This window comes from Fusarium vanettenii, assembly GCF_000151355.1.
Source record: "Fusarium vanettenii 77-13-4 chromosome 4 genomic scaffold NECHAsca_3_chr4_2_0, whole genome shotgun sequence".
Lineage (NCBI taxonomy): Eukaryota > Fungi > Ascomycota > Sordariomycetes > Hypocreales > Nectriaceae > Fusarium > Fusarium vanettenii.
Genome location: NW_003315879.1, coordinates 649,090 through 673,004, shown reverse-complemented (window position 1 = coordinate 673,004; position 23,915 = coordinate 649,090). Strand labels below are relative to the sequence as shown.

Here is a 23,915-nt window from a genome sequence, read left to right as displayed (position 1 = left end):
CATCGCTTCCCTGTCGCTCTAACTCGTTCGCGTACGCCCACCCACGCGTGGGTATATCTCCTCAGACATGGATGGAGGGGAGGGATGGATCACCTTGCCGCACCGCAGACAGCTCAATTTGGCGCTTGACTCGGCGTCTGCTATTATTATTTATCAATCTCTCCTTCTCGTGTGCCCGGTACAACATCACCCACGCATTCTCTGCATCATTGATGGGATGCCACATCCGTTTCCCCATGCTCGTGAGCTGATCATCCCATCGTCGTCCTCTTATTCCGCGACCCCCATCTAATCCATTCCGCCTTGTACGTTGCTTGCCTCAAAGTTCCGATCCACGGTGGACGGACGAACTGTGGGACACCATCTTGTGTTGCCTCCCGTCTGCAAGCTCTAATAACTGCATTCTTGAGCTTATCTCCTCTTCACCCTCCTCCTCCCTTCATCCCATCTTCCTATCCTTGATACCCTCTTCCCTCCTTGTGTGTTGATGAGCTCGAGGTAACGTGCGTTACTCTCCATTCCTTCACAATGCTCTTCAACTCTCTCCCCTACGCAGCGGCCTCGCTGCTTGCACTCCCTCAGCTGGCTGCCGCTGCCACGAGGAAATATGACTTTGACATTGGCTGGGTCAGAGGAAACCCTGACGGTGCCTTTGAGCGTCCAGTTATTGGAATCAACGGCAAGTGGCCTATTCCTACCATCGAGGTCGACATTGGTGACAGGGTCATCATCAACGCCCACAACAACCTGGGCAACCAGTCCACTTCGCTGCATTTCCACGGCCTCTACATGAACGGAACCAACCACATGGATGGCCCTGCTGGTGTGGTTCAATGCCCCATTACCCCTGGCACAACCTTTACATACAACTTTACAGTAAGAGAACTCCTTCAACCAATTCCTTCATTCAATCTACTAACAGCTGCCAAAGGTTGACCAGCCTGGAACCTACTGGTACCACTCGCACACCAGCGCTCAATACCCCGACGGTCTGCGCGCTCCCTTCATTGTCCATGACAAGGAGTTCCCCTTCAAGGATGACTATGATGAGGAGCTCATCTTCACCCTCTCTGACTGGTATCACGAGGAGATGCAGACCCTCATTCCCCAGTTCATGTCCAAGTCCAACCCTTCCGGTGCCGAGCCCGTTCCTCAGAACGCCCTCATGAACGAGACCATGAACTACACCCTGTCCGTCAAGCCCGAAACAACCTACCTGTTCCGAACCATCAACATGGGTGCCTTTGCTGGTCAATACCTCTGGTTCGAGGGCCACAAGATGCGCATTGTTGAGGTCGATGGTATCTACACCGAGGCTGCTGAGGCTGAGATGATCTACATTTCTGCTGCCCAGCGTGTGAGCTTCCTCCTCACCACCAAGAAGGACACCTCCAAGAACTTTCCCATCGTCGCAAGCATGGATACCGTAAGTGGACTAGAACCCGCATTTTCATCGAGCAAAAACTCATTCTCTCTCAGACCCTCTTTGATGTCCTGCCCGACGACCTCAACTACAATTCCACTGGCTGGCTCGTGTATGATGACTCCAAGGACAAGCCTGAGGCTGCCACCGTCGACACCCTCGATCCCTTTGACGACATGACTCTCGTCCCCTACGACAAGATGGATCTTCTCGGAGAGCCCGACCACGAGGTGACCCTCGATGTCATGATGGATAACCTTCGTGACGGCAAGAACTACGCCTTCTTCAACAACATCACCTACACCGGCGCCAAGGTTCCCACACTGTACACGGTCCTTAACGCGGGCGAAGATGCCACCAACCCCGCCATCTATGGCAGCTACACCAACTCCGTGGTCCTCAAGAAGAACGAGATTGTCCAGCTCGTCGTCAACAACCTCGACTCGGGCCGCCACCCCTTCCATCTCCACGGACACGCCTTCCAGGCCGTCTTCCGCTCTGAGGAAGAGGCTGGTATCTGGGCAGACACCAAGGTCGCCGACAATAAGCTTCCTAACACTCCCATGCGCCGTGATACCCTCGTCATCTACCCCAATGGCAACATTGTCATGCGCTTCAAGGCCGACAACCCAGGTGAGAACCTCCACAGTCATATGAGAGATCAATTTCTAACCAATTTCTATCAGGCGTCTGGCTCTTCCATTGCCACATCGAGTGGCACGTCATCTCCGGTCTCATCGCCACCTTTGTCGAGGACCCCCTTACCCTCCAGAAGACCATTGAGATCCCCAAGAACCACCTCGACGCCTGCGCTGCCGCCAACATGGCCACCGAGGGCAACGCTGCTGCCAACACAGCCGATTACCTTGACCTCACTGGCGAGAACAAGCCTTCCAGACCACTTCCCTCTGGGTAAGTTTCCTGACCCCTATTCTCGATCTTCATATTGTAAGAGACATTCTATTAACACGTAATCGCAGCTTCACCCCCCGCGGCATCGTCGCCCTCGTTTTCAGCTGCCTCTGCGGTATCCTCGGTGTGGCCGTCGTCGCCTGGTACGGTTTCGCCAAGGTCCCTCAAGATGATACTCCTGGCACACTCGGTGCAGGCATTGTCGACGTTAGCGACTCTGGTGACTCGCGTCCCGTGCAGAAGGGTCCTCAAGGAGCCACTGCCACAGCGAGCGCCTCAGCAGGGAATTGACCGATGACTGGTTGAGGAAAATTCGTGGGAGCGACTGGAATTGCTACCACGAGAGTTAGATGTCATGATTTGAGTTTGAATATACCATCTTGTTGATTCTTTCACTTTGGCTAGACCATACCGTCAATTTAATCCTTCGCTATCTTGGCAATGCCTGTTCATTAAGTGTGATGTCTCGAATATCCAAGTTACCTGAAGCTAGGCTGCGAAGCTAAGCCCATGTCTTTACACGTTTACGGGTGGTTTCATGATCGCCTGTCACGCCTCCATCCCCTATTCTCTATTCGAGCTTATTCAGAGGCTTCCAAGAATGAAGTTATAAATCTCGTTCAATTCCAGCGAGTGTGTATCCGACATCCGTCTACAATTAAGAAGGTATAGAAAAAGAAACAAAACAAAGAAAAGGGAATACCTTCAAGAGAAAAAAAAAAGGTATGTGTACAACGAAGTCTAAACGTGCACCCGCTAAATCCCAGTAAGATTTCCTTGATTATCTCCTCCAACAATCAATCAGCGATTTTACCTTCTCCTCCTCCTCCTTTATGGAGGACACTGCATTTTCCCCTTAACCCAGTAATTCACCTCCCTTCCGAGGTTGGAATCATCAATATCCGTACCTCTTACGCCGAGTCATGCAGGTCCGGGGGGATCGTATAATGTCCCCCATAAGTCTTCCCTAGAGATTGCGCCTTGTCGAGACGAGACGTTGTTGAAATGGCTGAGAAAATAGGCCGATAAGCCAGTTTCCGTCAGCCAGAAGTTGATAGATAGTGAGAAAGGTCGAAAGGTCGCCAGCAAGGGACTGAGTTCACCATCCCAGTCGAAGGCCGTGGCCAAAATCATTAAAACAGTTATCCCGAGGGACTATAGAAAGTTTTGTCGAATTTAAGCCTTCTTGGCCTTGGGTCGAGGAAGACCCTTCTCCTTACGGGTCTTGATATCGATCTCGGCCAGTCCTTGGCTCGCGTTGACGAGCTGAACAATGTTGATGAATTGCTTGATGAACATGAAAGGGAAGCTGACGCCAGCAATGATCCAGGGGACGGTGGAATCCATCTTGTTGGCTCGGGCCAGTTCGAGAGCGGCGGGGCTGAAGGGATCAGGGAAGATCTGCTCCAGAATCGACGTGTTGACCTGGGCACCGGCCTGGAGCTCGGCGCCGACCTCCTTGACGGGCTTGATCAGGTAGGGAGAGACGAGAGGAGACGAGAAGCAGAGGAGGTAGAGCGCAATGAAGAACAGCTCGTTGAGGGCGCAAAGAGCAAAGAGGACGTTCTAAAATATGTTAGCGACCTCGTGGGAGAATTGAGGACGAGTGAGGGGTTGGCGCACCTTGTTGGTGTAGTAGAGGCTGAGCAGCCAGTTCTGGCTGGCATCGATGTTCTTGTGGCTCGAATCGGTGCCCGAGACAACAAGGGTAGCATACATGTGCATGTAGTGGCTGGCGAGATCAAGGGCAATCAGACCCTGGAAGACGATGGCCCATCGGGGGAAGGCGGAAGACAGGAAGACAATGAGACAGGCCGTGGTGCATCGATCCGTCACCATGTCGAGGACGGCGCCGAAGCGAGTCGACTGTTCGTAGATGCGCGCGACGTAGCCATCGAGGGCGTCGAGGAGACACGAGACACTGTAGAGGAACGAGCACGTGCGAGGATGGAGGGGCATGTAGTAGAGAGATGCGATAGCGAGGACGATTCGCGCGTAGCCTGGAGGGGTTGTGTCAGCGATGAGAAGAAACCTTGAGCGACATCACAGCTTGTCATACCGATCAGGTTGGGCCAGAAGAGGAAGATGTTCTCGCGAGGGGCACTGTCCGAGGCATCCGAGGCGCCGTGAGCGGCACCGTTGCCGTTGGTGTTGCTGGAGCCGTTGGCCTTGACATCGCGTTCCGAGTCAGATGAAGAAGAGCTGCCAGCCTTGGCGGCCTGTCGTCGGGTTCGTGGGCTCATGATGCCTGAAGTCTGCGCGGAGGATGTTTGGAGGAGTCGCGATAACGGTTGTGGCTTATCGTCCCCTGACGACCACCTTTTGTCGAGATACGGATAGTGGTGAGACTGGTTTGCGAAAGGGGGCAGGGGTAGCTTGGCGCTGTTGAAGCTATCGTCAGGGCCTTCGAGATATAGGGAAGTAGCGCGTGGTGAAGGGTCAAAGACTCGTTGAGGAGCAAAGGAGTGGATGAGAAGTTCAAAATCAGAAGAGGGAGACAAAAAAAAAAAAGTTCTAGAGTGATGACAGCGGAAGGCGGTAGGTACTCGTTCCTCTAGAGGTCCCTTTTTCCCACTGGATGGATTGGATGGATTGATGGAATGGGATGCTTCTGCCAAGAGTGGCAGGGGGGGTTTTTCGGTAGGCTCGGGCACGCTAGCGGGCCGTTTAGAGCTGTAGAGTGTGTGGATTTTGTTGAAACTGGTGATAATTTAATGCGGCATCAAACTTTGAGTCAGGTCAAATTCAGCACCCGCTCAACCATGATATCCCCTGAATTGATCCGCTCGAGGCAAATTGTCAGACAGGGCCAGCGCGGCCTTCTCCACCATGGAGGCTGATTTCTGTCAAGATGCCAGCGTGCACCTCACTCTCATCACCTCACGCTCTAGCACGTACGATTTGCACTGGCGGTCGAGAGACGGGCCGCCGAGGTTCTGATCTGATGACAAAGCGGGCAGTTTCGCAGTTTCAAACTTGACAACACACGTTGCCAAGCTCCGCGCCGTGACTTGGTCAACCAACGGGTCTGGGCCGCTTAGCTGGTAGGCTAGTCCTGACGTTGCATTTGTGCTGGCTGGTGAGAGATAGGGAGACACAAGAGGCTGATCATCCGCTTGATGTGCATTAGCGGCCATTCTGGTAGGAGATAAGAGGAGGCTATCATGACTCCTCTGCGCTCTCATGCAACGCGACGCAGTAGCCGCGATGGGATGATAAAACTATAGACCTCGGTGTCACAGATTGCGCGCATGGTCTGGAGCATGTCCGATCATGTACGCAATTTACGGGACACGTAAGGTGAGTGCGGACAGTTCATCAATAAAAGGACAGAATTTCGTACCCGTTTTATGTACTGTTTGAGTCTGTCTCCGAGGGACTTCCATGTTGGGTTTGTTGGTACATTCTGCGGGCCTGTCTCATTGGATGGAACAAACTTCGAAACGACATCCAGTCTCGAGGCAACGACAAAGTTTCTACACACAACTCGGATACCAAGATCTAAGTTCATATACACATTCTTGAGAAATCATCGAATCAAGTACCTGAGAACAGTTGTTGCTGCCCTCCACCAAAGCCATAGGATGACATGTACGTCATCCGCGAGATTACCATGGCTTGGCTCCCTCAATAAGATGCCGTCCTCACCGTCCAAGCCAAGCCTGGTGCACCAACTCATTCATCACATCCCTCGCTTGCCTGCCCCGGACAAACCACGGGAGATAACCAACTTGATGAATGCAATATCAAAAGGACGAAAGCCTGACCTGTCGTGGGGTTTGCCGTCTTTAGCACCCTCGTTCGCGCAAACTCAATTCAAGCCACTCCCATGACCTTTCCCTTGCCTTGCTGCCCCTCACCACGGGCTCGATATCCCGCGTAAAGTGCCCCAGCTAAGCAGGCAGATCGATCAACTAGCAGAGGTCAAGGGCTAATCTGGTATCGAGACGATGAAGCTACTAAGTAGCTAGACTATATCAGCCGATGACATCTCTCGGCATCGTCAAGTCCCGGCTGGTTACTTCGGCAAGTGTGTGTAAGCCGCCAAGTCCCAAGTCATTTACACGGAAGCTATTTTGACGCGCAAGTTGAACGCGCGGACAGGCAAGCAAGCGAGAGCCTATACATATAAGCGAATGCAGCCGGATCTAGACAAGGTATCCGTAGTTCTTCCTCGACTACCTACATGACATGACACCCCTTGAACAGAGCTAACCTCCAACTCGGGGGCGCCGGGGAGTGGAGAGGGATTTTGCGGGATAGCCGACAAGACAAGCTTTCGCAATGGGATGGTGACATTTAGAAAGGGTAGGTCTGAAAGGTAGGACCCCTTATTATCCAAACAGCTCTTTTCTAGCCATGACCTGATTAAGACTTGCATATCTCTTGAACCAGGGTCAATCATGTCGCCGGTGAACCGCTTCTCTTGTGTCTCAGGTAATCAACAAGGGTCAAGAGAGGAAACAAGAAAGTCTGGGGATGGCGGATCCGGAACCCGGGCGACGATCTCTCAACAAGCCCAAGCCCGCCCGCAGCGGATAGCATTAGTATTAACAGTCCGGAGCTTCGTCGAGCTCATACCCGTGGCGTGATATCCTAGGCAAGATTGGTGGTGGTGGTGGTGGTTGGCCCCGGGGAAGGCTAAGGCCGTTTGAACCTCCAATGCTAACAGCCACAACTTGTTCCCCCCTCCCCGCGAGGAGGAAAAAAAGGGTGCTTGCTATTTGGTTAAAGGTTGTTGGCCGCGGCCTTTGTGCCTTGCATCAGGGAATGTCACCGGCGGCGCTAGTTTTCCCTGGCTTGGGATGTGCTGCAGCTTGTTCTGCCGGCTGCTCCGTCTCCAAACTCTTTACAACTCGAGGCGACGACTACGAACAAGAGGTCAAAAAGATTTTTTTTTTTTTTTGTTAAGTGATCCTTAATAGATATCCTCTCGTCCGCAGAAGTGTTTCCCCTGTCCTATAATTGGAGTCGCAGTGCTACGTTGCCGGCCCCGCTAGTGGCAGTACCAAGCCCGAGGATATGGGCATTGGCCGGTCTCGTCCCGTCTCCGTCGTCTCATCTCGTCCGGGTGGTCAAAGATGGCTTGGGATGGTGCCGCCGTGGTCAGGGCTCCGCTCTCAGGGCTACTTGACCGGCAGCGAGCGAGCGAGGGAGCGCGCGTCCAAGGATGGTCAGGCCCCTGTTGTGTCATGTCGGCGGCTGGCTTCACTTCAGTGGAACCCCCCCGGGTGGTTCTTTTAGGCGTCTCAGTCTCGACCTGAGAGGAGCTTGTCTCGGGCTGACACTCGATTCAGACTCTGTCTCGTCCCGTTTGGATTGGTGAGGAGATGCCGTGTTACCCAACTGGATATTCAGATGCCACCACTCAAAAGCCCTCTGGGGCTCCCCAGCTGCCCAGAGTTGCCTCAGTGGATAGGCCCGTTGTGGATGAAGGGCCCTTGACCTGCTGATAGACGCCTCTGTGGATATCCCGTAGCCCCTCTTGTCTCTGGTGCTGATCCCCCTCCATTAACCAAGGATCTATGGGAGCTTGATCCCATCATGCTCGACCAGGAGGTAGCTCAATCTCCTCCTTGGCTCAAGCCTCCCCCTCGAGGCGCATCATGAGATGGACTTCAGCTCAACTCGGCTTAACCTTCCCCAGTGCCATCAACAAGCTTCCCGCCTCCAGAAAAACTCGGCACCTCTTGTTCACCTAGGTCGACTTGGGTTGCCGCCCCACGACACACGTCACTGGTGGGCAGGGTCTTTGTTCTGCGGGCATGATGGACCATTATGGAGCATGGAGGGGCATAACGCAGGAGGCAAAGCAATAAACAGACACGGTCAACGACCTACGTTAGGGCTTTTGAAATTTTTTTGTTGGTTTCGGCAGTTTTGGTCACATCTAGAGAACTGACTGATACAAAGTACCATGCCAGCAACGCCAGCAACCTGTTCATTTCGCTCTCGTCTCGGAGCAATTTCCTCGCTACTGTTCCTCTCTCTTACACCAGACGACTTCCGGCTCATTCTCTAGACCCTAGACAACCCTCCTTGACCTACCCTCACGACGTAGTATCCCCAGGTCCCGGGCTAGTATATCCACGCTACGACTGTGGCTCATTCCCCTGGCTTCAGATTCTGGGATCGCCGCCTCTTTGCCCCTCGGACCATACAACCTCGCAGCAAGCCAGCAGCAGCAGCCAGCAAGCAAGCCAAGCCAAGCTTCGCACAAGCACAACACAGCACAACGCATCCATCGCAGCACCGCAAGCCACCCCAAACAGAATCCTCAAGCCCCGATTCATCATTTCTTGGGCTCTTCTCCCCCCCCTCCATCCTTCGTTTCGCTCGCCTCTGTCAACCCCCGGTCCCTGCGCCTAGCCCATATTCGTCCGCCTCTTTTTAAGGCACACAAGCTCTAAAACCGCAACCCCTGCCCTCCACCACCTCGAATCGAATCCCTGGTCCTACATTAGGGACGCAGCGCGCTACGTACTGGACTGTACAGTACATGCGTTTGAGCCTCGGGGCGACTTGCTTCTCGGCGGGGACTTTGGCTTGCCGGGCAGTTTCTCTCCTTAGCCTCTTTCTGGCCCTCCAGCTCTCCGGCTAGCTAGCCTCTACCTGTCTAGTCTCTAGCCTTGTCGCCTCTCGTAGCCGGCCGGTCCCTTGGAGCTGTGGATCGTCACTTTTCACTTTTCACCAGCGTCGTTCCCGTCCGTCCTGCCGCCTTGTCTTGTCGCTCCTTCTCTTCTCTCGACTTGCTCCGTCCTCGACTTGACCTGACTTGACTTGTCCTGGCCTTGACCTTTCCTTCTCATAAATCCTTCACCTTCCACTTTATCTTCACCTCTCCTCTCCTCTTCTCCTCTCTTCTTCTTCTTCCTGCTCTTCCTTCTCCCCGACTCTATCGGTCGATCCCTCACACCGATCGTGATTCTCATACAACAACTCTCGGACAAAAGCCAATTAGATCTACTCCCCTTGTTTCTATCTGTGGCTTCTCGTCTTCGTGTCCAAACTCCCCAGTTTCCCCTCCACAAATTCCGCCACTTGCGCCAGATTGTCCGTCTAGGTCATCCGTCCGAGTTGCGCGAGGTCAAGGCCAAGCGAGTAGTTGCAATTTCGAGGCCGAAATAGTGTATATCCTCGGGTGCAGCTTGTCTTTGCTCTGTCTTTTCCCCGTCTCCTCTGCACACCTCACTCTTCAATATCCTCTACTCGCATCACACGTACCGTCGCATCATGTCGTCGCATCCGTCGCTCAAGGCGACCTTCGCCAGCCGGTCTGAGACGGCCACTCATCCTCTCAACCGACACCTCTTCAAGCTCATGGACCTCAAGGCCTCGAATCTCTGCCTCAGCGCCGATGTCGCAACCGCCCGCGAGCTCCTCTACTTTGCCGACAAGATTGGCCCCTCCATCGTCGTCCTCAAGACTCATCATGACATGGTCTCCGGTTGGGACTTTGACCCCAAGACGGGAACCGGCGCGAGGCTCGCCGCTCTGGCTCGCAAGCACGGTTTCCTTATCTTTGAGGATCGCAAGTTTGGCGACATTGGTAACACGGTCGAGCTGCAATACACCAGCGGTGCCGCGCGCATCATCGAGTGGGCGCACATCGTCAACGTCAACATGGTCCCCGGTAAGGCTTCAGTCACTTCCTTGTCCAACGCTGCCGCCAGATGGCTCGAGCGATACCACTACGAGGTCAAGACGTCGATCAGCATCGGAACTCCCACGGCTAGCCAGTTGGACGAGGACAGCGAACGCTCAGATGCCGAGAACCAAAATGACCACCCGGAACCGCCTCGAGCCGACAACGGTCGTAAGGGTAGTATCGTCTCGACCACGACGGTCACGCAGCAGTACGAGTCGGCCGATTCACCACGTCTTGTCAAGACGATCCCCGAAGGCGACGAGGCAGTATTTCCCGGTATCGAGGAGGCGCCGATCGAGAGGGGTCTGCTTATCCTGGCACAAATGTCCAGCCAGGGCAACTTTATGAACAAGGAGTACACGCAAGCCTGCGTCGAGGCCGCAAGGGAACACAAGAGCTTTGTCATAGGATTCGTCTCACAGGAATGTCTCAACTCACAACCCGACGATGCCTTCATTCACATGACACCTGGCTGCCAACTGCCCCCCGAGGGTGAGGACGAGAACGCCGCCATCAAGGGAGACGGCAAGGGTCAGCAGTACAATACGCCACAGAAGATCATCGGCGTTGCCGGTGCCGACATTGCTATTGTCGGTCGGGGCATCATCAAGGCCAACGACCCCGAGGGAGAAGCTGAGCGATACCGATCGGCAGCCTGGAAGGCTTACACGGAACGGGTTCGTTGAAGACGGAGCTGGAGGCGGATTTGACGCGGGCATGGGTCATTATGGAAGAAGGGATGAGCATCTCAGAGGTTGGCGAACTATTAAGCGGGAATTGCAATATCAATATCATCATGACTGTACTGGAGCAACTGCGGAAGTATTTACATAGTAGTCGCTTTCAATGGAGAACAATGAGCCCTGGCTAGGGACGATACGATATCCAAGCACTACCGTATGACTATCACTGCCGCTGCTGCTATAGCGTCTCTGTCCGAGCGCACAGCTCTGACCTTGCCTTTTTGTTTGACGTGTGAGCTCGGCGCTTCATCTCCACAGTTTTGACAGGGCTGAAATCCAGGGTTGAGTTTTGCGGTGGTGGGTTGCGTTAAAGCCGATTACTCCGGAGCCCCCACTCGGTGACGCCAGAATCTTGGTCCGGTCTCATCTCATCTCACCGTGGAAGTCAACTGAGATGAAGCAGCCTCGGATTGAGAGGAATGTTTTGTTTCTTTGAAGCGCAGAGACGGTCTCAGTACAGTATACGCGTACTAAATCAAGCGACCAATCATGTGAAGGATCCATTCTCTCCCTGAGGTCAGACACCATCATCCATAAGCCGTCATGACACCGCCCCATGGAGAAGGCGATGGTCAACGAGTGAGAAAGAGACGTCGCATCGTCATCAGCTGCACTGAATGTCATCGCAGAAAACAAAGGGTTTGTGAATCATTGAAATCTTGGAGGAATAACCCAGCAATGGATCACTGCTAATCATATCACAGTGTGATCGAGAACTGCCATGTGGGAACTGCAGGTCAAGGAATAAGGAGTCGGCCTGTATTTATGAGACTGGCGCGCCAACGGCCAAGGAGAGTCGACCAAAACGCCAGCATCAACAAACGGAAAAGGCTTTAGAGCCATCTCCAGCACAATCCAGCGACTCAACCGAAGATGGCTTTGATGAACTTCTGTCATCCAAGGCGGCTGACTGGGGCTACGCACAGAACGGCGCGTCAACAATGGGACTCTTGAAGCAGATTGAGACAGCGACTGACGGCGAACATGGCTCACCTTCATCTGCGGGTAGATCTCACGAATTCTCGGTCGGCTCACCGGAAGAGGACCTTGCCCTGAGGGAAAAGTACAAGGGCATCATCCGTCAGCTGCCTGCGAGGAACTACATCGACAAGCTTGTCGAGATGTACATGCGCGGCTTCAACTGGCAGTACTTTGCCATCGACCCAGTGGTCTTTTATGCGCAGCTCGAGCAATGGAACAACCTCCCCTTTTCCACACTATCGACAGTTGGCCCACGGGGGTTAAGCCCCGAGCTGCGTGCGTTCCCGGCCCTGGTGTTCCAGGTCATCGCAACAGCACTTCTGCTATTGCCAGAACGGCCTGACCCGGTGTTTGACTCGCTCAAGTATGCTGGGAGTATGCGGTTTGAGGATCTCGCGGTTGATTACAGCGACTCTGGTCAGGCGGTTGTGGATCTCCTAGGGAAGAAGCACCTGTCACTGGTGACGGTTCAGGCGCAATTCCTGAGGGCATCTTTTTTCAAGTTTACAGCCAAGGTCACTGAAGCGGCAAGTATCAAGTCAATTTTATAGAATGAACCCATCCTAACACTCAGCAGTGGCACACCATCGCCATGGCTACCCGCGATGCGCAGGAGCTGGGCTTACATCGCGACAGTTTGGACCCTAAACCCAAAGACTCGAGCATTGAAAGCGTTCTTGAGAACCAATGGGTGATACAACGGAGAAGGAGGATGTATTCTCTGCTCGCCGTATGGGACCTCAACTGTGCTATGGTGCTCGGACGCCCTGGGACGATAGACTGGAATCAACTTCTCCCCACGCCGCCAGTGGACGCCATCTTACCGGAGAATGGTGACAAGTCGCCCATAGTTCCTCGTGGTGAAGATGATCCTCCTACGCCGATAACTCGGCTTCTTTGGAACTACCAGCTTTGCGGGCCACTACGAGCAATCATGAACCTCGAAAACGAAGGTGCATATCCGGTTGATTTTAGCAAAGTTGATCAGGTTCACCAGAGCATTCTCGATCTCGACAAGAAAATGCCACCTGCTTTTCGACTGGAAAATCCCGACACACGGTGGGATGATCGCCCCGAGACACACTGGTATCAGGCGAATCGATATTACTTTGCCCACCTGCACCAGTTCAGCAAGACAGCGCTGCACCGGCCGTACGTCTTCAACCGCAAGGAGAGTAGGGTGGAGGCCATCAACTCCAGCCTCAGGACGCTCGAGATTCAAAAGATGACGTTTGAGGGTCTACCACCAGACTCGTGGAGGAATTTCATGCTCTTCTTCAGCAGCTTCGACGCCATCGTGCTCATCGCCTCTGTATACATCATCTTCCCGCAAGAGTACGCTGAACTCACCAGTAAGATCCTGGAGCACTTTCAGTGGACTATCGAGCGGTTCTCAGCCATGCAGGAGCGTAATCCACTCGCAAAATCGGCACAGGGTGTTCTCAGAGCCATCGTTGTGCGGTTCAAGAGGGCGGTCGCAAAAGCAGAGAGTACCTCGCTCTCTTCCACGGAAAACAGATCAACAACCGGTTCAAGTGGCTTGGCACCAACTTCCACACCAGGAAGTTCATCGCTCGGCACGGGTGACGTTGCCGGTCTGACACAGTCTCAGCCCGCAGCGGAAAACGCGTGGAGGACACCACCAGCAGACAGCCTGGCGACGATGGCGCCGTTCTTCCCCACGGGGGACTTAATCTACAACGACCTCACGGCGGGTCCGGACGGCATGATGCTGCCATTGGGATCAACAGAGGGGGAGATTGGAGGGGATGATTTACTGTGGCAGTTTGGGGGCGACTGGGGTGACGACACGGTCTGGCAGATGCTGAATCAGTTTCCGGCGACGGGAGACGGTGGGCCCGCCGTTTGAGTTGGATTTTTGGACTTGATAAAAAGCAAATATACAAAGCCTCGTGGGTTGATTAGCAGGCGTTATTCAGACTGGAACATGGTGGTGGAGGCTGTGAGATTGGCTGTGAGTCTATGTCTAGGACTCTATCCAACAAGCAAGCATACACCTTGAACAATTGCATACCTACTATTCCATTGCATATACTCTGCATGATGCGGTCGCCTTTGACCAAATAACAAGGCGCTTGCTTCTATCTGTTATACTGCGTAGTATTCCTGAGAGCCTGCTGCTTGTTTCCGAGAGCCTGATTTGCTGCCTAATACCAAACCAAGCCGGGGCAGGTTTCCAAGCCACAAGGCAGACTAACTACAACAACGCAGTAAGCGGCGAGCTGAAAAGAGCAACGGCAAAGCCGTCCCGTTATGCGAGTGGCCGCCCGTTGGGCCTGTGATTGCTGCCCTCCCCCCGCGCGTTGTGAAACCACAACGGGGGGCGGGTGCTCTGGTAGCATTTTATCTCACGGCGAGGCGTTCTAGGCGTTGCACTTTGGGAGATTTCTCAAGGGTGATTGGATGATTGGGGGTGCGAGGCAAAAAAAGAGGAAATGCTTTGACACGCCGACGTGCAGATTGCACGGCCTCAGGGCGTGAGAGGACAGGAAGCCGTGAGGGTTCGGGATAGGTAGACTTGGGAAGATGTTGGTGGCCTCAGTGATGCAGCGTTGCACTCTTGCTTGTGTTTTTTGTCATTCGACATGATGGTTTCGAGAATGCGTGGATGAATCACTGTTGCCGTCGTCGTCGAGTCCCTCTGTGCGTGTGTAGAGTTGTCATGCAGTTATAATTAACACTTGCATTTGATCTGTTGATGGGACCCATCACGGAAGGTGTTTTAAAGCAAGTGAGTGTTGAGCTGAAGCCCTGTTTGTCCAAAAGCGTTACAGTGCCAAAGTTAGACCGGGTTTATATTTAGCAGTCCATAATTAAAAATAAAAAAAAAGGACCACAACGGCTTTCAGATGCAATACTGTACGCATCTGACATTTGTATCCCCTCGTACCTGCCTCTCCTCGTCCTCCTCCCATCGCCTCATCCTTCTTTGTCTTACAGAGAGAAGAAGAAGTTGAGAGAGTCCAGAACCCCTTCACTCTCTCAGTCCCCGTCAGATCGATCCCCTGTAGGGTCTTTTCCTTCTGGCGCGTCTCCACTGTGGGTCGATGGGCCGGCAGTTGCATGGGCTGATCCTGCCCCCTGCGCTGATGCACCTTGATCACTCAAGGGAAGGAGCGACCTGACTTTTTTTTTTTTTAAATGTTGTATGAAGGCAAGGACCGGAAGAGAAAAAAAAAAGTTTGGCAGAAAATCAACCCACCACGTTTTGATCTTTAACAAACCTTGAATTGCTCTCGTATTTCCTTCTCTTCTTCTCTCAAGATCAAGAGAAAAGAGGAACAAGAAGAGCTTGACTGTCATCCTCAAGCAAGCAAGAAGCAAGCACAAGCAAGGATAGCAATCACTTTGCTCAAGGTGGTTTTTTTTTTCTTCTCTCTCTTCCCTGTCTCATCTCCAAAACGTGCACCTCTCCCTCACACCCTCATCCAATCCCCTTGCGCCGACTGTCGCAAAAAATAAAAAAGGGTGTGTGGCCGCAAGCAGACAAAGGCCCAACAACGGCCGGCCGAGCTGATCGCTTTTGCGCGCAACCGCCGTCATAACCCGGCACGGAGCCAAGACCAGACCAGGCTGTGAAGGAGAGAAGGAAGCGAAAATCAGCCATCGGCAAGCCATCGCATCGTCCGTCTGCCTGTCAGTGTTCCCGTTGGCGCGCGCCTCTCTCGTCTCGTCTCGTCTCCTCTCGCTTGCTACCGTTGATATAACTCGACCTACCCGCTCGCCCAATCAATATTCCAGGGCTCTCCTCGTTTACATTTTCTTTTTTTTGCCCTCTCTTCCTCTTTCATCTTCCTTCTCCATCCGAAAACCTATTGCCCTCCTCCCCGGCATCTCGAATCCTACCTCGGATCGAACCTTGACATCCTGGTCTGGAAATTTCGCTTCGAACCTACAACATCACCAACTTTGAAAGCTTCGCCAGAAGCTCCACGCATTTCACCATGGCCGCTGCCGGCGCTTTAACAGACTTTGTCCAGCGGTATCAGGCCGTTCAAGCGTATGAAAACACAAGAGACAAATTGCTTCAGGTATGCGCGCCATCTTTCCGTCTGCGCGACACCCACATGCGCTCCCGCATGCCATTCCCTTCGCCCGCCTCGGGAGCTTGAGCACCCCAACGCCGCGACCTTGTGATCTTGTCGCAGACGTCGCTAACCTTTTCCGCTCGATAGGATCTACTACTTTACTGCCAAGGCATCGAAGAGAGTCTACACCAAGAGAACCAGCAGCTCAAGATCCGATTGCACGAAGCCGAGCTCGACCTACACGCCGCGACAAAGTCCCGACGAGATCTACAACACAGCCTATCACAAGCCGAGACCCAAATAAAATGGGTGACGGATCAGAACGAAGAGCTCAAGGTACATAGCATCATGGGTTGATGCGCAGGGGATACAATGGCTAAAAGCGACAGAATGATGCTCCTTACCTTTTGCTGTTGATCGACGGAGATGGTCTTATTGTATGTTGGACAGGACCTGGTGCTGGGGGGACCAGCTGCTAACTGCACAACAGTTCCAAGATGAATACGTCCAACAAGGCCTCGAGGGCGGAAAGAGGGCAGCATACGCTATACGCTCTGCTGTGGCAGACCTGTGCAACCAGAGCCAGGAACGATTCAATGGGATAGAGATTGTTTGCCGCGTCGTAGCCAATGTTGGCGGCCTGAGCAAGGCCCTTTGTCGCGATGGCAGCATCGACGACCCCAGCATGTTTAAGGAGTTTACACTGGGCTTTACCCAGGCCAAAGCGTCGTTTGATTTTATCGATGTTGGTTATGGCAAGGAGAGAGCCGACTCAAAGATCCGAGGTACGTTGAAAAGAGCACAGCAGCCTATGATATGCAGCCACAGCGACACAGATCATGTCCAATTGACGAGAAACTGACTAACATGGGGTTAAGAAACCGCCCGCTGGCATTTACGAAGCCATAATTGCAAACATGTTCTCTTAGGAATTGGACATGATGCTGGATATGCGCCTTTCCTTGACGAAGTACTCCAGGATGACACAGCACGAAACCTCGTTTCTCTGCTCAAATCGACACCCTTGGTCCGCGAACTAGAGTCTCTTAAGATGAACGTGATCTCGTTCGACCAAATTTTCCGCACAACGAAGCTTACCGACAAGACGCCCATCGAGAAGCCTGTCGTGCCTCAGCCCAATGGAACCGCGCACCAAGTCTCGCCAACAGTCGTTCTTCCTACTCAAGCGGTGTTGACGCCTGCAACGAGCACTGCGTCCATGTCGCCTCCGGCTGCTAGCTATGCCAAGATCACCAAGTGTGCTAGTCCACCTCCACAGCTCACAATGCCTCTGCCGCCCAAGCAGAGCGCCAACAGCAATCGAAATAAGACCCCGCCTCAGCCATCCTGGAATCCTGGTCCTCGAGGACTTGATCAACCCATCACAGTGGGTCAGCAGGCTATGGAAAGCATCAAGCGACGGGCGGGCAATGATAAACTGTGCAACAACCACTTCCTCCGCGGACCATGCACCAGGATTGACGTCTGTCCCTTTGTCCATACCTACAAGCCCACTCAGGAGGAGCTCCGCGCTCTTGCAATGTTGTCACGACAGAACCCCTGCACGCGCGGCCAAGATTGCGATGTCGAAGATTGCATCTATGGCCATCATGTAAGTTACGCTCTTTTACTTGAGCCTTCGTGGCTAACGTGGTTTGTCTTTAGTGTCCCAATGTCAGCAACGGGATGTGCACGCGACAATATTGCAGGTTCAAGGTGGAGAGCCATCCGCCTGGCACCAAGTTTACCAACAAGAACATCCACGATAACTAAGCCACGTGCTTTTCTGCACGGGCTGTTGTCACTCGGCTGAGGTCGAGGGCAACTACACTATGATATGATCGAGTACCAACCAATCTCTGAGCTTCGTTTCTATGTATACTAGGATCGATTCTTGATATCCGATCACAAGGTTTTTTAATATTATTATATAGGATTTCGGGGGATCAGTGATCCTCCACGAGATCTTTTTTTCAGTTTTGGCTTTTCTCCAAGCACCAGGTGGTCGGGCTAAATAACAGAGCTCATGGCCTCCAGAGGGTTTCGCTCGCTGGGAAGGATTGCTTGATGTTTTAACAAATTGAGAGATGATTTTAATTTTCGTTCTCTATGAATGCAAATTCTTTCTTTTCTTTTCCTAGATAACCATTTTCAACGTATCATGGGATCAAATTTCATGTCGTGTGTCGAACAAGTGAAGTTGAAACCTGACCCTCATCATGTAAGTCCAAGGTGAGCTCGGTGAGCTCGGTGAAGGGGTACTTGTTTACCCCACATTAAGCCCCGCCCACACCTTGACCTTCGATTTGACTGCCCACCTTGTGGTGGTGTCAAATGGAAAGTGCCACCTTCCTTCCCATCCCATTCCCACTTCTACCCCAGGACGACTCTCGACTCCAACGTCGCCCTCAATTCCACCTCGACTCTTTATACTTTTCGCTCCTCTAAGATACCCTCTTGGAGTTGACGCTACGTACGACTTACCTACCTACGAACGTCTCCCCCCTCCTTCGCCCACCAGCCGCAAAAATGTCCCACCCAAGGATAGAAGAAGTCTCGGACAGCGACTTTGACTCTGACCCAGCCGAGGGCGACATTGATGACTTTGCCGACTCGGATATCATGCGCCGCGTCGAACCCAAGTCCTCCACAACGACATCATCCGTTCCTCAACAAGCACCCGCAGCAGCCAGCCAGCAGATGCCGCACATCGTCCCCGCTGGAGCACCCATGGGCAGCACCCTCCCAGCAAACACAGATCGCTCCGCCTACGCCGAGTTCCAGTGCGTTTACCCCGTCTACTTTGACGCCTCGCGATCCCGCGCCGAGGGTCGTCGTGTCAACGCCGACCTCGCTGTCAAGGACCCCCTCGCGCGCGAGATCGCAAACGCCTGCTCGCGACTGCGCCTCCCGACCCTCTTCGAGCCCGAGAAGGTGCACCCCAAGGACTGGGCCAACCCTGGCCGCGTCAAGGTCGGACTCAAGAAGACACCCGGACACCCCGTGCAGAACAAGCACCACCTGTACCGCCTCATCGCCGAGCATCTCAAGGATAACCCCACCACCGAGGACAGCGCCGGTCTACGTGTCAGGATTGGAGGTCAGCTGCAGCCAGAGCCTGGGAAGCCCTACCCCAAGCCTGCTGTGCCGCGAGGCTGGAAGATGGGTGAGCTGCTGCCCTACCTGAGCCCTGCCATGACGGGAGGTGGTGTGTCAGAGAACCTGTTCAAGGATATGATGAAGGAGATGCAAGGTGGTGGAGATCCCATGTCGGCTCTGATGGGTGCGCAAGCGGGTGGTGACGAGAGCAGCAGTGGAGGCGGCAAGAAGAAGAAGGATAAGAAGGGCAAAGGTCGAGCATAGAGGGACTCTTACAAAGATGTAGAGGGAATGACACATGAATCAAGTTCTGGGAAATGTTAAGAGATACCAGGGATGGGGCATGACTACACATTTTTTTAAAACGAGAAAAAGATGAAGAATGCTTCAGAAGTCCCCTAATCAAAAGGGGAATGATGTTTTGAAAGATAAAAACTTGATTCTAAGGCGGTATCATGATACTAGCCTGATACACATTGACACCAAATATTGAAAAAAGTCAAAGATGAATAGAAACTAAAAAAGGGGGTATGTCCACACGCTTTCCCATCATACAGCGATTCGTCCTTGTAGAGCCTCCCACTCACGCGATCCCACAATCTGCACGTCCCGTCCGGACCCGGGCACCACTTTTCCGTCGGCGCCGGGGAGCTTGATGCGTAGCCGGGCCGCCGGGTTCCGGCCTGGGGCCGCCGCGGCCTTCCTCCGCTCGACCTTGGCCGTCTGGCCCTGGAGCACGTGGGCCTTGTGCAGGACCGAGTCCTCCCAGGCGGTCCAGGCGGCGTAGTCCTCTTGCTGCTTGGCGGCGTGGTACTGAGGCGTGGACCTGGCGGGCTTCCAGGCGAGCTTGTCCTCGGGCAAGGCCGAGAAGTTGTACAAGGAGGCTGAAGAGGCCATCTTGACGAGTTCGCTGAGGACGTCCCTGCCCTCGGCGGCGATGAGACCGCGGCGCTGCTCGGTAACGGTCTTTGGTTTTTGAAGGGGCTCGGCCAGCCAGTCGTACCTCTGCTGCTCCGAAGTGCGAGCCCGACGGTTGTCGTCACGCAGGTACCGGACGGCCGACTGCAGGCTCTCGATATCCTTCTTGAGGGCGTCCATCTCGCGGGCGGTGGCAACGGCACGCTCCTGGCCAGCCTTGGCACCAGCAGCATCAGCGCCATCAGCAAAGGCACGGCTGTCGCTGGCAATCTTCTTCCACTTGTCGCGCTCCGACTCGAGGTTCTTGAGCTCACGGTCCTGCTTCTCGATATCCTCCTTGAGGCTGCCAATCTGCTGACCCGAAGCTTCAAGCTCGCTCTGCAGGTTCGAGATGCGCTCAATATTAGCCTGAGCATCCCGCATTCTCGACTCGAGAGTCTCAATCTTGAGCACGGCTGTGCTAAGGTGTTCGTCGCGCTGCGCAATGGTGCGGCGAGCCTCGCTATGCTCCTCCTTAAGGCGACGAAGCTCCTCCTCGGCGTCAACAGGGATGGTCTTGAGAGCCTTGAGCTCCTGGGACCGCAGCCGCCAGGGGGCGGGGGCCACATCAAACTCCTGAACTTGGTCTAGGTCAGTGGCCAACGAAGCCAGGTCTGTGATTTGTGTTGTGACGGTTCGGAGCTTAGCCAGGTAGCTGGAGAAGAGATCCGACTCGCTTGAGGTGCTAACAGCGAGCACAGTCTTGTGAACTGCCGACTGCACCTCAACATATGTAAACGGCTCGGTCCTTGTCTCATCCGAGGTAAGAAGCTCGTGAAGGCCGAGACCGATTTGGCGTGCAAGGTCAGCAAGCTCCTGGGTTGCCTCACAGCACTGCTCAAATGCCTCGGTCGTATCCGGCAGCAGAGACAGAGACCTAGTTCGAAGGTCCTGAAGAGCTCGCACAGCCTTGCCAGCAATGACCTTGGCGCCGCGGGTCTGAGTAATGACAGCCTCGGACTTCTTGGCAAAGTGCTGCGCCAGCTCCTCCTCTTCACCCTCAGCCGGGACCACACGGTTGACTAGGTTTCGAAGAGTGTTGAAAGAAACAGCCGCAGAGTCGAGATGGCTCTGCATCAGCATGGCCTTCATGTGAGCGTCATCGGCATAGTTGGCCAGATTGTTCGAGATGTGCACCTCTCCAAGATGAGAGAGGAGGGCAATAGTACGGTGCAACTCGTCGGCGCACTTCTGCTCCTTCAGCTCATCTCTTCGCAGACCGTCGATCCAGACGTTCAGAGCACGCTCAACAGGCTCCAGCTCGTGCAGCGCGTTCTGGTATCTAGAGAACTGCTCGATAGAGCAATGGCTGATATCATTGACGAAGCGGTCGCACATGTTGGACACCCAAACCAGCTTGTCCGAAGCGTCACAGCCAGCAAATACGTCGTCCTCGTGTCCAGGATGAGGTTGTCCGTTGAGTCGCTCCCGGATGAAGCCATTGAGGAGGTTGGCCTTGAAGGTCAGACGACGGAAGCGGAGCAGAGCGAGCACAGAGTCCTGATCCTCCTTATAGGTATCAGGCAAGAAAAGCTTGACAATCTCCAGGTGTTGCTCTGCCTCTTGGGCCTCCAGTCGTCGCAGCTCCAGGTCGATCGTCTTGACTTGAGCCTTGGCCGCCGAGATCTGAAGCTTCATGTTGAGGTCCATCATAGCTCGGGATCGATCATTGAGTTTCTCCGACTCGCCCTCGGTGACAGCCTGCGAGGCTCTCATATCGTCCAAGTCGCTTTGCAAGCTCGTCACCAGCTCGCGGAATCGCGACAGGGTATACTCCATATCCTCCAGTGACTCTTCTTGCTGGACGGCCCGTCGAGCCTGCTCGGTAATGACACTGTCCTTGAAGTCGAGTTCCTCTTGCATCTCCTTCTCGTTTTGGACGTGGTTGATTTCCAGCTCATCGTTAATCTCCTTGAGACTTTCAAGGTCGTCAATCACGGCCTTGAGCTCCTCAATCTGCTCGGCCATGCTCATGTTGCGTTCCGTAAGGTCTTCGATCATATCCTCAGCACCAAGTGCATTGTCCAGTTGTTGTCGAAGGTCCTCAACAGCCGACTGGGACTGCTCGAGCTTTTCTCGGCACACGCCGTACTCTTCCTTCATAGTATTAAACTCCTTCAGGTCCTCCTCCAATCCTGCGATCTGATCCTTAAGCTCCTCCTCTGACGCTTGCGTCAAGTCGCGTAATCGCAAAAGAGCTTCTCGTAATCGCTCGTTTGTGCGTTCCATCTGCAGCCATCCAGTGCTGGATCGCTCCTCGGGGGTCATGCCCTTGCTGTATTCCTCGTTTTCTTCTCGGAGAATCTCGACCTCAAGCTCCATCTCTTCGGCCTTCTCCTTCAGGGCGTCTAGCTCAACCTTGAGAACTTCGGCTGTCTCTTCAGCCATCTCTCGGTCGAGTGTGGCCAATTCCAATATGCTGTCGTGCTCGGCCTGAATCTCCTCAATGGATTCTAACCTCATCTCCGCCTCTTTCAATAACTTCTTCAACTCATTGTTCTCCTGTTGTTGTGGTTGATACTTTTGCTGCAGCATCTGAATGACGCTCTCAAACTTGTCTCTCTCGCCCTGAACCTTTTCGAGCTGCTTCAACTTATCCCGGTCCTCAGCCCGCTTGCGTTCCAAGACCTTCAGCTTCGCCTTGAGGTCCTCAATTTCCCGGCTAGCAGCAGTACTCCCAGCTGGTCGAGCTGCAGGTGCGGGTTTCCTTGATACAGGTGGTGTTGATGTTCGTGATGAGGTCCCTCCTGTGAGCTTCTCCAAGGCCTTTGTTCTCGCCTGAACGGGGCTTCTGGGCTGCGGCGATAGTATGTCCCCGTTATCCTTCACAGGGGAGGCAATACTGTCTCTGTCAGATGAGCCATGATCCCTCCCTGCCAGAGAATCCACTGATGTCCGTCTTGTCACGGAGCTTGGTCGTGAGCTTGGTCGCGATACCGCTCTTGGTCCGCTCAAGGACAAGCGACCGCTTGCAGTTCTTGGAATAGGTCCTCCTGCTCGTGATGAAACTGAAGATGTAGAAGCCTGTCTTGTCGTCCGAGTGGCAGGGGGTGGCGGTGGTCCCATAGAGGTTCGCGATCCTCCAACTGACGGGCGAGACTTGGATCCTGCGGATGGCACACGGGGATTCGAAGGTGTTCCTGTTCGAGATACGGCAGCACTTGAAGAAGCACTCAACTGCTTAGTAGGCGATTTCGTGGGAGACTAGACAAAGGTCAGCATTCAACCTGGGGAGAGTACACCGCAACACCCACTCTTGCAATGCTGGTCGGCCTAGCCACTCTAGGTACCGGGCTCGGGCTCGGGGCATTCAGACTCTTCCTCCTACCGAGTCCAGGATCCCCCGCGCTCGACGTCCTCCCCGCGGCCGGGTTGAAGCTGCTCGGGCGGGAAGGCTTGCGCGCGGGCCTAGGGGCGGGGGCCTGGGCGATGATGGTAGCCATCATGGGCTTGACAAACATGCCGTAACCCATGGGGCAGTCAAAGTACCGCTCGCCCTGGACACTGCCATCGTTCTTGCCCGTCTTCTCCTCGAGCTCGACACCCACCCACTCGCCGACCTGGAAGTGGGTAGGGCCAGCGAAGCGGACGGTGCCCTTGCGGCCGTCCGAGAGCTGGACGATCTGCCCAGGTTTGAAATCCGGCATTGTGGGCAGTTTATTCGGGGTCTTTGGGCATCGTGCCGGGCGTGGTTTTGATTGTCGTCGTCGTCGTAGCTGTTCGAGAGCTGTCTCCTGAGTAGGATCGCTTAGAGAGAGGGTCTATGATGTTGAGGATCCATCCATTGACATTCATCCCTGAAGTGCACAGTAGACGCGTCTGTCTACTTTCGGATAAACGCGACGGCGGCAATCCACTCCCGGCGGCTAGTGTGGGTACGTACCAAAGTGGGTCATCAAACAACCTCAACTTCACTTGTACGCCCTTCATCTCAACAAAGAAATTCAACTCTGGAACAACAAATCATCATTTTCACGTAATTGATTGGCTAACATAACTATTCATCTCTCATCCTACTCAAATCATTCGTCAAGATCCGAAACTCAAATGTTTGTTTGTCTATTCCAGCCCGACAAATCTCCCTTCATGTCGTGGGCTTTGTC

At 53.8% G+C, this 23,915-nt stretch overlaps 7 protein-coding genes across 7 annotated transcripts; 5 read left to right on the top strand and 2 right to left on the bottom strand.

Moving 5' to 3' along the window:
- Positions 1–528: 528 nt before the first annotated feature.
- Positions 529–2,626, top strand: NECHADRAFT_38678 (uncharacterized protein; the record flags this gene model as incomplete). Its single annotated transcript, XM_003051986.1, has 5 exons — positions 529–876; positions 932–1,426; positions 1,480–2,056; positions 2,110–2,335; positions 2,404–2,626. 5 exons carry the CDS (start codon positions 529–531, stop codon positions 2,624–2,626), a joined length of 1,869 nt encoding a protein of 622 aa, XP_003052032.1.
- A 311-nt stretch (positions 2,627–2,937) lies between these two features.
- NECHADRAFT_104023 (uncharacterized protein) lies at positions 2,938–4,762 on the bottom strand. The gene is made up of 3 exons (XM_003051537.1): positions 4,395–4,762; positions 3,959–4,335; positions 2,938–3,901 (listed from the first exon to the last, which is right to left on the bottom strand). Exons 1-3 carry the CDS (start codon positions 4,576–4,578, stop codon positions 3,512–3,514), a joined length of 951 nt encoding a protein of 316 aa, XP_003051583.1. The 5' UTR covers positions 4,579–4,762; the 3' UTR covers positions 2,938–3,511.
- A 4,274-nt stretch (positions 4,763–9,036) lies between these two features.
- Positions 9,037–10,873, top strand: NECHADRAFT_99952 (uncharacterized protein). Its single transcript, XM_003051985.1, has one exon. The coding sequence runs from the start codon at positions 9,569–9,571 to the stop codon at positions 10,667–10,669; it is 1,101 nt and encodes a 366-aa protein (XP_003052031.1). The 5' UTR covers positions 9,037–9,568; the 3' UTR covers positions 10,670–10,873.
- A 396-nt stretch (positions 10,874–11,269) lies between these two features.
- Positions 11,270–13,577, top strand: NECHADRAFT_92542 (uncharacterized protein; the record flags this gene model as incomplete). The annotated part of the gene is made up of 3 exons (XM_003051984.1): positions 11,270–11,365; positions 11,431–12,222; positions 12,285–13,577. 3 exons carry the CDS (start codon positions 11,270–11,272, stop codon positions 13,575–13,577), a joined length of 2,181 nt encoding a protein of 726 aa, XP_003052030.1.
- Positions 13,578–15,672: 2,095 nt separating this feature from the next.
- NECHADRAFT_92541 (uncharacterized protein) lies at positions 15,673–17,529 on the top strand (the record flags this gene model as incomplete). The annotated part of the gene is made up of 6 exons (XM_003051983.1): positions 15,673–15,759; positions 15,904–16,092; positions 16,146–16,193; positions 16,247–16,541; positions 16,686–17,368; positions 17,422–17,529. 6 exons carry the CDS (start codon positions 15,673–15,675, stop codon positions 17,527–17,529), a joined length of 1,410 nt encoding a protein of 469 aa, XP_003052029.1.
- A 587-nt stretch (positions 17,530–18,116) lies between these two features.
- NECHADRAFT_68145 (uncharacterized protein) lies at positions 18,117–19,285 on the top strand. Its single transcript, XM_003051982.1, has one exon. The coding sequence runs from the start codon at positions 18,286–18,288 to the stop codon at positions 19,117–19,119; it is 834 nt and encodes a 277-aa protein (XP_003052028.1). The 5' UTR covers positions 18,117–18,285; the 3' UTR covers positions 19,120–19,285.
- A 119-nt stretch (positions 19,286–19,404) lies between these two features.
- Positions 19,405–23,459, bottom strand: NECHADRAFT_92539 (uncharacterized protein; the record flags this gene model as incomplete). The annotated part of the gene is made up of 2 exons (XM_003051536.1): positions 19,405–23,016; positions 23,067–23,459. The coding sequence occupies 2 exons, from the start codon at positions 23,457–23,459 to the stop codon at positions 19,405–19,407; spliced, it is 4,005 nt and encodes a 1,334-aa protein (XP_003051582.1).
- Between the last annotated feature and the right edge of the window lie 456 nt (positions 23,460–23,915).

Coding starts and splice junctions, on each gene's coding strand:
- NECHADRAFT_104023 (XM_003051537.1), bottom strand. CDS start 4,578: ATGAGCCCACGAACCCGACGACAGGCCGCCAAGGCTGGCAGCTCTTCT. Junction 4,336..4,394: donor CTTCTGGCCCAACCTGATCG/GTATGACAAGCT, acceptor CAACCCCTCCAG/GCTACGCGCGAATCGTCCTC. Junction 3,902..3,958: donor GCCTCTACTACACCAACAAG/GTGCGCCAACCC, acceptor AACATATTTTAG/AACGTCCTCTTTGCTCTTTG.
- NECHADRAFT_99952 (XM_003051985.1), top strand. CDS start 9,569: ATGTCGTCGCATCCGTCGCTCAAGGCGACCTTCGCCAGCCGGTCTGAG.
- NECHADRAFT_68145 (XM_003051982.1), top strand. CDS start 18,286: ATGTCCCACCCAAGGATAGAAGAAGTCTCGGACAGCGACTTTGACTCT.